The 10409-nt window shown below is 41.3% G+C and overlaps 1 protein-coding gene across 2 annotated transcripts; it reads left to right on the plus strand.

Moving 5' to 3' along the window:
* Window positions 1-1012: 1012 nt before the first annotated feature.
* Window positions 1013-9079, plus strand: FASLG (Fas ligand). Of its 2 annotated transcripts, XM_063628183.1 has the most exons (4): window positions 1013-1454; window positions 2009-2054; window positions 6545-6601; window positions 7832-9079. In XM_063628183.1, the coding sequence occupies exons 1-4, from the start codon at window positions 1110-1112 to the stop codon at window positions 8224-8226; spliced, it is 843 nt and encodes a 280-aa protein (XP_063484253.1). In that variant the 5' UTR covers window positions 1013-1109; the 3' UTR covers window positions 8227-9079. The 2 variants fall into 2 exon arrangements, with proteins under 2 accessions (XP_063484253.1, XP_063484254.1); XM_063628184.1 differs by lacking the exons at window positions 2009-2054; window positions 7832-9079 and having other exon boundaries at window positions 1110-1454; window positions 6545-6580.
* The last annotated feature ends 1330 nt before the right edge of the window (window positions 9080-10409 follow it).

Raw genomic sequence — 10409 nt, forward strand, 5'->3', positions numbered from 1 at the left:
TTGAGACAAGCCTGGGCAACATAGCAAGTCCCCATCCCTACAAAAAAAAAAAAAAAAAAAATAGAATAAATTAGTCAGGTGTAGTGACTTATACCTATAATCCCAGCTACTCGAGAGGCCAAGGCAAGAGGATTGCTTGAGCCCAGGAGTTTGAGGCTGCAGTTAGCTACGATAGCACCACTGCACTCCAGCCTGGGTGACAGAGTGAGACTCTGTCTCTATTTAAATAAATAAGTAAATATATAAACTGGGAAAATAATGAAAATGAAAACATTGTGAAATACAAAGCAGCTCTGTGGGTTCCACTGGTTTGTAGCCTCTGATCTAATTTCTAAAGTGGGTGTAGCAGATTTTTAACCTGTAAATTATGGTAATTGGCAGGTCAGGGTAAATGGTAGTTGTGTGTGGGGAAGAGATGATGACAACAGATGTTTTCCTCCTGCAAAAACTAAAATGTGGGAGTGACTTCTCTGGCCATAACTCCATGGTCTCTCCCCTCAGAGCCATTTTCAATAAAATTTTTATAGTTTAAAAAATACGGTTCTGAACAATTTTTGTTAGAGTTATTTTGGGATTTTTAAATAGTTTTTTGGTTGTATATATGGTAGAATTCTTAAAATTATACAGTTATAATGTATAAAAAAGCATACAATTATAATTCATAAAATTATAGCCCCACTAACCATTCTCCTGTAGCTGGGAGCAGTTCACGCCAACAGGGCTATACCCCCATGCTGACCTGCTCTGCAGGATTCCAGGAAGGTGAGCATAGCCTACCAACCTGTTTGGGTAGCACAGCGACAGCAACTTGAAGGCTTTCGTCAGAAAATTGTGGGCGGAAACTTCCAGGGGTTTGCTCTGAGCTTCTTGAGGCTTCTCAACTTCAGCTGCAAAGTGAGTGGGTGTTTCTTTGAGAAGCAGAATCAGAGAGAGAGATAGAGAAAGAGAAAGACAGAGGTGTTTCCCTTAGCTATGGAAACTCTATAAGAGAGATCCAGCTTGCCTCCTCTTGAGCAGTCAGCAACAGGAGTCCTATCCTTGACACCTCAGCCTCTACAGGATTGAGAAGTAAAACCGTTTGCTGGGGCTGGCCTGACTCACCAGCTGCCATGCAGCAGCCCTTCAATTACCCATATCCCCAGATCTACTGGGTGGACAGCAGTGCCAGCTCTCCCTGGGCCCCTCCAGGCACAGTTCTTCCCTGTCCGACCTCTGTGCCCAGAAGGCCTGGTCAAAGGAGGCCACCACCACCGCCGCCGCCACCACCACTACCACCTCCACCGCCACCACCACTGCCTCCACTACCGCTGCCACCCCCGAAGAAGAGAGGGAACCACAGCACAGGCCTGTGTCTCCTTGTGATGTTTTTCATGGTTCTGGTTGCCTTGGTAGGATTGGGCCTGGGGATGTTTCAGCTCTTCCACCTACAGAAGGAGCTGGCAGAACTCCGAGAGGTAAGCCTGCCTGCAGACTGCTGTGCCCTGGAGGCACCAGGCATAAGGGGATGGAGGGTCCACTGCCTGGCTTGTAAAGTGCTTTTCAATCCTTTTTTTTTTTTCTTAGAAATGGGTTGTTCTAGTTATTCTGTTCTATAGGCAGAGAAATGGAGGCTCATAGGGGTGAAGGGAATATTTTTTAGTTTGTGAAGAATCAGAGCCCAACAGTTTTTCTTTCCTCAGTTGTCAACTCAGTCTGTTGAACCACTTACTGCCTCACACCTAGTGATTTAAGGAGTAAAAAACAAACAAACAAAACTTTTAAGTTTTGCTTGGAAGTAAATTTGTTCAGATGACCATACTAAATCTTGAAAATACTTAAAATATTGGTACGACTCCCAATCACAAAACTGAGGGACAGTGAAGCAAAATTGCTTGGCCAAAGCCCAAGTTATCAAAAGTTCTGAGGTATTTGGATTCTCTTTCCAGGGCTTGGTTTATTTGACGATTCTGCCCCTTTTGCTTAAAGAATTTTATTTTATTATACATCTTTTCTCTTTCTCTTTTACTAGTCTACCAGCCAGAGGCATACAGCATCATCTTTGGAGAAGCAAATAGGTGAGTCCTTTTTCGCATGTACATTGAGTTCCCAAAGATGATCCTCAGCACAGGACTATGTTAATGGAATGCCTTAAATTCTGTCCCACACTTTGGCTTCTGTATACTATGAGAGGAATTCTGGCTAATTCAGAATCTCTGGTCTACGATTCCTTGAGCTGCTTTAAAAATGTGAAGTGAAGGCCGGGCGCGGTGGCTCACGCTTGTAATCCCAGCACTTTGGGAGGCCGAGGCGGGCGAATCACGAGGTCAGGAGATCGAGACCACGGTGAAACCCCGTCTCTACTAAAAATATAAAAAATTAGCCGGGCGTGGTGGCGGGCGCCTGTAGTCCCAGCTACTCGGAGAGGCTGAGGCAGGAGAATGGCGTGAACCTGGGAGGCGGAGCTTGCAGTGAGCCGAGATTGCGCCACTGAACTCCAGCCTGGGCGACAGAGCGAGACTCTGTCTCAAAAAAAAAAAAAAAAATGTGAAGTGAATTGAATTGCTCACAATCAATATAGCTGAGCACTGCACACAATTCAAAATCACTTCCACTTGACTTTGGAAAGAGACACACATATACAACCCTGGACCTTTGCCCCCTGAGAAGTGGCTCCAGGCCTGTCCCCTTCCACAGACGTCCTGGTCCTGGCACACACGCCAGTGGCTGTAACTCCTGGGAAGAGAAGGCGAAGTGAAGGCAGAGACGGATGTTTCTGAGAAACGTCCTTTCCTCTTTTAAACTCCTTAAAGAGATTACATTGAAGCTTTATTTACAATATGTTTTATAGGATGTAAGCTTTTAAAATGTGGATAATCAATTCCCCACATTAGAATGGTTTTTCTTGAAGTCACTGAGAAGCTTAAGGGAAGACTTCAGCCATCATTCAAAGGATGTTCAGCTTCACCCACAGAGGCAGTCATGAGGTACTCTTGATCACAAAGGAATATCCTTTGCGTGGGAGCTAGGGCAAGAAGATGATATGTTGAACACTGATCTCATGAAATTTCAGGGCATAGTTGTGCAAGCTCTGTACAGATAGATTTTACAATGTGCTTCACTAGTCTAAGATTCATTGAAATTTTAGATTTAGATTTACAATGAGATTCATTGAATTTTTAGAGTTGGACGGAAGCTTAGAATATATCTACTCCAGCCATTTCATTTTTTGGAAGAGAAACAAAATACCAGATGGATTAGGTGAATATGCTCAAGACCACTGGTACGCCACTGGGGCTAGAAGAAACACAGGCTCTTGATGCCTTGTCACCTACAGGGCTTTCCAGTACTGGAATGGTGCCTCATGAAGTAGGGAAACTCCTGTCTCTCGGTAGTGAGCATGGAATAACAAAAAGATGAAAAGCAGGATACCTCTGCAAAGACTATAGGTAGATCTCATCCTTAGAAACTCAGAATAAAGAAGAAGGCAGCACTGGCCATCTATTAAGTGAAGCAAGTTCCAGTTTCTCCAGATGTGGCTACTGCAGGCAACCCAGTTGCCTGTCTACTATCCTAGACTGTTATGTTCTTGCAGGAGCCACTGTTGGTATGCTCTGGCCCCTGCTTCTGTGTCCTAATCCTTAAATGGTAGAAAGTCCATATGTACACAAGCAGAGTGGAAATATTTACTAGAAAAGTAAAAGCCTCTGGAGGACATCTGAAATAAGATCATTTTGAAGATCTGTGGAAAGTGTCTGGTCTGATAGGTACCTAATTATTCATCTTTCACCCACTCTCTGGAGTCAATTTAGTTATTAAAAGTCAAATGATCATATGAGTCAGGTCCATCTACCCTAGTAAGCAATTATCTTCTCTAGATCAACCCAAATGAACCAGAAATTGGTAAATTATCACATGGAAATCAAATCAGTAACTTTACTAATAAGAAAAGAGATGCAAATTAAAAATAGGGAATACCAATTTTCATCAAATTAGTAAAGATTAAAAAAAAAACCCAGACTGACAAAGATTTGAGAGAAAAGTGCCTGTTCAAACATTAGTTTCAGCCAGTATACATGTAAATTGCTATAACTTTTTCTGAAGAGCACTTTAGAAATACATATCAAAAGCTTGAAACTAATAGTTTACGTTGTAATCCTATCGCTAAGAATTTATCTTAAGAAAATAATCAGAGATGTGCCTGAAGATTTATATATAAGGATGTTCATTACTTCTTTATAAGCCTATTTATAATAAATAATTCAGAAGAAACTTGAATGCCTCATACGAGATTAGTTATATACATTATGGTGTATTCAAACAAGCATATAATAAGCAGCAACTAAAAGTGATGTATCAGAAGGACATTTAATGCTTTGGGGATTGTGCACTCTGTATTGTTAGATAAAAAGAGAAGTTACAAAAGGGTATGTTTAGTTTCATACTAACTATGTAACCATGTATGCACATTTTTATATTCTTAGGAACTGGAAGGTTTTACACCCTGATGTACTAACAGTGATTTTCTCTGGGAGATATTATTATAGATTATTTATACTTTCTAATTTGCTCCTTTTTACATTTTCCATTTTTTTCCGGTTAACTAATTAAATCTTTTATTCATTCACACGTGTGAGGCTAGATGTTGGGTGTTGGATGCTGACTGAGGATGAGCCAGCCCAGGGGTCCTGTCCTTATGGAGCTTTTAGCATGGGGAAGAAGCTAAACAAAAGCAAGCAAACAGACCATGCAATTCCAAAGTTGTACTAAGTACAACCTGAGAATCTTCTCTAAGGAGGTGTTGTTTACACTAACACCTTGGGGGTCAGAAGCCCAATGAGTGAACGGCTGTGTGCATGTGCTGTGGAGTGGGGTGGGGCTGGGGGAGGGCATTTCAGCGCTGGGAACGGCACATGCAAAAACCCTGGGGCAGGAAGCAATCATCACCAGTGTCTAGGATATCTCTGTAATTTATTTATTCCAGTATATTTACAGCAGATATTCTTAGTGAGCATGTTCTGTAAGAATAACGTTGTACTGGGCTCTGTGAGGGATATAAAGACATGCAACATGTGGTTCTCTGTTCCGTTTCCTGCCGGTGCGTGGCTGAGTGCCAGATTAGTTGCTCGGGTGGTTTGCGGTGTAGGAATGCAGAGCAGACTCAGTTTTGCCTTTCCTGTTCGCTAACACCTCCTACATGGTGGGTCGTCTTGGATGACTAGAGAGGTCATGATTGCTCAGCTAATGTTCTCTGTGGATTGGGCCATTCTCACACCATATGTGAGTTTTACAGGCTAATCACGAACCTGACATAGACAAGCATCTCGTGTGAATATTTATTGAAGTCTCAGTTAGCTGAATCCATTAGCTAAGTGGCAGCTGTCTATCTTGTCTGAAACAGTTGAAGTCAGAGAAATAGTGTCTGTTTTGAGAACTATTGTCTATCCTTCCATTTAATTTGTCCAACATTTGCTAGTAACATGCCCTGTGTTAGAAACTGGGCTTCTCTGGTGAATTCAACGTATCGTAAGGAACTTGTCATTATTTGAGGGGAATAAGATAATTTATGTAGTTACCCCAGAGACAAGAGGAGTCAGAAATGACAAGAGAGGGGAAGACAGAGGGATCCTAGATTTCAAAAGAGAGGCAGATCATATTTGATCAAAAAAGGCTTGAGAGGGTTTCCCAAAGAAAGAGGTACTAGGTAGTCCTTATGGGATGTTTAGGAATTTGACACAGAAATCTGCTTGAAGGAACATTATGGGCAGAAGACATGGCATGAACAAAGGCACAGAGGAAGGAAAGTGGGGGTATGTGTAGGCCACAGAACTCCCGTTGTGTGGCAGTGCTCAGTGGGAGTAAGGAGATAAGGCTGCACAGATGGGCTGGGATTGTGTGATGGAGAGACTTGTATACGACTGCATCTTCGGGGAGGAGCAATTAAAGGTGTTTGAGGCCTCAGTGATATGAGGTGATTGTCTGAGGTCTTAAGATAATTAATTTGGGGCAGATTGTAAAATGTCACTGGAGGAAGATCTGGTGACACGCAGACAGATCAGTAGTCTTCTTCAGCCTCTGTCCTGTAAGTCTTAGGAACAAGAGAATCAGAGTGGACAGAGCCCTGGAATTGGAGTCAGGAGACCAGGGTGTGGTCCCATCTCTGATGCTGACTAGCCGGGTCTTCTTGGACTAGTCACCCAACTTCTAAGCTCATTTTGCAATCGATAAGGTGGGACAATAATACATACCTCAAAGGGTTGTGGTGAGTTCTTAATGCAATAACTGACATGACAGCTCTTTATGAATAAATGTTTATATTAATTATGTTTTATTGTAACGTTATAATTTATGCATATGTCAATCTTAATTTGGTTTATTTTTTACCTCTTTGTTTCTGAAATATAGACTACTGTGAATTCTGCAGTTCAGACTTACATGATTAGTATATGTTAGACTGTTGCCATTTATGGTTTTAAAATCTTTTTTTAAATGATGGGATTTAAATTCCCACCAAAATAATAGTTGGTATTTCATTTTAACATATATTTTACCTCTGTCTATGATACAGGCCACCCCAGTCCACCCCCTGAAAAAAAGGAGCTGAGGAAAGTGGCCCATTTAACAGGTCTGTATCTGGAAGGTACAGGTAGGGTTTGGGAACGCTTTTGGCAAAAAGCAAAATGGCTGCCTGGTTTCCATTACCAGGCTCTAGAGAGTTGTTACTTCCTGGAGACAGTATTTGAACCCAATAATACTAACACTTTTCTTGTCGAGTCAGTCTTATAAACACACTTCGATCCCCTATTCTCTGGGCAAGGCCCTCTTCTAAATTGGAGACCTGGAGCTGATTATGACATGACCCCTGCCCATAAGGAGCTCATTCTTTTCAGTCATTCCAAAGTCCCTTGGGGGATTGGGGGCACAGATCCAAGAGGTGAGAGCTGAGAAGGTGAGGAATGAGGACTTATTATAGTCAGTGCTTTCTTGGTTTTCCGGAAGAGCTTCACTCTGCTTTGTCCAAGAGTATAAATAGGAGCGAGAAGGGAGACTCAATCCTGGCACTTGTAGACTTTCAGTATGTGCCTGTAGAGAGGAGTGAAATGATATGGTATGGGCGCTCCCATTATAAACTACATAAATAATGGAATAAATATCCCAGAAAGTGGTAGGCTATTGTCCCTGGAATTATTTAGGCAGAATTGTAGAATGATCCGGTCACATCAGCAGACACTTACTAAATACCTGCTGTGCGCCAATTTGGGGATGTGAAGATGAGTAGCACATGGCTCTTGCCCCCAGGGAGCTTGACATCTAATAGGGAAAGACAGGCACTTATGATAATTTCAGTACTTCAGAGATTTAGGTTATGTTCATGATGTTGTGGGGATACAAAGAAAAGGGAACGGTACCCCAAATTGAGGGGCTGAATAATTCTTACTGCACGTGAGAAGATGGACCAGATGGTCCCTAAGATCCTTCTCAACTTTAGAACTTTAGAGTTCTTTGGATTTGGCTTTTTCCTTTAGGAAAGGACTTCAAAGCCTAGCAGTTTTGGTGCTAGTTCTGAAGATAATAAAATCTTTGTTCCAGAGAGCTAATATTTTCTCAATAATTTCTTACTGCAATGGATTAGGGGTATATACTATTGTTCCAATTGTGTGGATGACAAAATAGGACAACGATGTTGAGGAAATTCTGTGATGGATCAAGTTCTGACCCCTCAGCAGGTTCTATACAGGCTGTCATTCTGGGTGAAACATTTGTTCAAGGAAGGGCCCACAGTTTTGCCTTAGAAACTTAGTTTGTTGGATGCATGACTATTCCTGGCTTAAAGCTCCTTTCGGATTTATTTCAGGCAAGCCCAGCTCAAGGTCCATGCCTCTGGAATGGGAAGACACCTATGGAATTGTCCTGCTTTCTGGAGTGAAGTATAAGAAGGGTGGCCTTGTGATCAATGAAACTGGGCTGTACTTTGTATATTCCAAAGTATACTTCCGGGGTCAGTCTTGCAACAACCTGCCCCTGAGCCACAAGGTCTACTTGAGGAACTCTAAGTATCCCCAGGATCTGGTGATGATGGAGGGGAAGATGATGAGCTACTGCACTACTGGGCAGATGTGGGCCCGCAGCAGCTACCTGGGGGCAGTGTTCAATCTTACCAGTGCTGATCATTTATATGTCAATGTATCTGAGCTCTCTCTGGTCAATTTTGAGGAATCTCAGACGTTTTTTGGCTTATATAAGCTCTAAGAAAAGCACTTTGGGGTTCTTTCCATTATGATTCTTTGTTACAGGCACCGAGAATGTTGTATTCAGTGAGGGTCTTCTTACATGCATTTGAGGTCAAGTAAGAAGACATGAACCAAGTAGACCTTGAGACCACAGGGTTCAAAAGGTCTGTAGCTCCTCAACTCACCTAACGTTTATGAGCCAGACAAATGGAGGAATATGACGGAAGAATATAAAACTCTGGGCTGCCATGTGAAGAGGCAGAAGCATGAAAAAGCAGCTACCGGGTGTTCTGCACTCATCTTAGTGCCTGAGAGTATTTAGGCACATTTAAAAGGACACCTTTTAACTCACCTCTCAGGGTGGGCCTTGCTACCTCAAGGAGGACTGTCTTTCCGATACATGGTTGTAACCTGAATGCTTAAGGGATGGAAAAGGAAGACTAGAGTCTTGCATAATAAGCTAAAGAGGCTGAAAGAGGCCAATGCCCCCACTGGCAGCATCTTCACTTCTAAACACATATCCTGAGCCATCGGTGAAACTGAGAAGCCAGAGAGATATTTTGGGGACTCATTCCATTCCTAACACAGCATGTGTATTTCCAGTGCAATTGTAGGGGTGTGTGTGTGTGTGTGTGTGTGTGTGTATGACTAAAGAGAGAATGTAGATATCGTGAAGTACCTATTAGGAAAATATGGGTTGCATTTGGTGAAGATTTTGAATGCTTCCTGACAATCAACGCTAATAGTGCTTAAAAATCATTGATTGTCAGCTACTGATGATGTTTTCCCATAATATAATAAATATTTATATAGATGTGCATTTTTGTGAAAAGAAAACATGTAATAAAAAGTATATGTTAGGATACAAATAATTTTTAGAATTTACTAATATTTGAATTTTTTGCTTATTATTTTTTTCCTCCCTGGTTTCTTCATTCGTTATGATGCCAGACCACTTTAAGAAGAATTTACTGGACTGAGAAGTACTATGAAGCAAATCTTTCCGCCTTTGCCAGGCCTTCCTTCTCTCTATATATTCTCTTTCCTCTTCACCTCCCAGAGTTTCCATTACCAATATTATGACCATGTTAAGCTTAGCCAACTTTCCATAGATTTGATGAGAAATTATATTTTCCTGAAGGCAGAACCATGGCACAGTGGAAAGGGCACATACTTTGGACTAAAAAACTTAGATTTGAATCTTTGTTCTTCCACGTACTGCCTATGTAATCACTGGTTAGGTCACTTGACCTTCCTTGAACAAAAAAAGAGCTGAAAGTATCAGACACATAGAACATCAAAAAACGGTGTCTGCCACTACTAAGCCACTCTATTAGAGCCACTTCATTCTCCAGGGGCCACTGATCTATGGGATCCATCCAAGCACCTAGTTTCTTGTATTCTCATGCTTGTCATTCACAATGGCCTTTTCCTATTTTCCTTCAACCACTCATTATCATGGGCTCTCCGGAGACTTTGTTATCATTAAAGATTATAGTAACTCCTTTGGAATTTGATTTTAGGTGTCTTATTTTCACAACATCATCTTCTATTATTCTAGTGGAATTGGTCCAACATTTTCTTTTCTAAAATATTTTTGAAAATATTGAGACTTCTAATTAATAAACTTTATTATTTTCTTATATATACATCAGCTCCTTCCATGTTTTCACTTCTCTCTATGTCCAGCATAAACGTCATCATCTGTCATGACAACCAGCACCTTGTAAAGACTCTCAACTCCAAAATACTCTCTTCCTCCACTGTATTCCCCTTGCAAAAATCGTATTTTCTTTAAGCTGTCATCCCAGAAGCTGATGTTGCTGGACAAAAATTACCCAAACAGGCTGCCTAGTTTTAGTTTATTTTTATCTAACATGAATTTAAATCAATCAATGATTGATCTGTCACTGACTTAGTTTTATTTTTTGATTGATTTGAATAGGTAGTACATGTACATGGTACAAATTTTAAAAGATACACAATGATATATGATGAAAATAAGTCCTTGTTCCACCCTGTCTAGAGGCTCAATTTTTGCCCCCAGAGAGGATCACTGTTTTCCTAACATCGTCTTGCAGAGATGATGTATACATAAACAGAAATCATTTTACTTCGGAGTTTCTCAACCATGGATCTGTGACATTCTGAGCTGAAAAATTGCTTGCTATGAGGTTGTCCTGTACACTGTAGGATGTTTAG

The sequence above is a fragment of the Symphalangus syndactylus genome, chromosome 12 (assembly GCF_028878055.3).
Source record: "Symphalangus syndactylus isolate Jambi chromosome 12, NHGRI_mSymSyn1-v2.1_pri, whole genome shotgun sequence".
NCBI lineage: Eukaryota > Metazoa > Chordata > Mammalia > Primates > Hylobatidae > Symphalangus > Symphalangus syndactylus.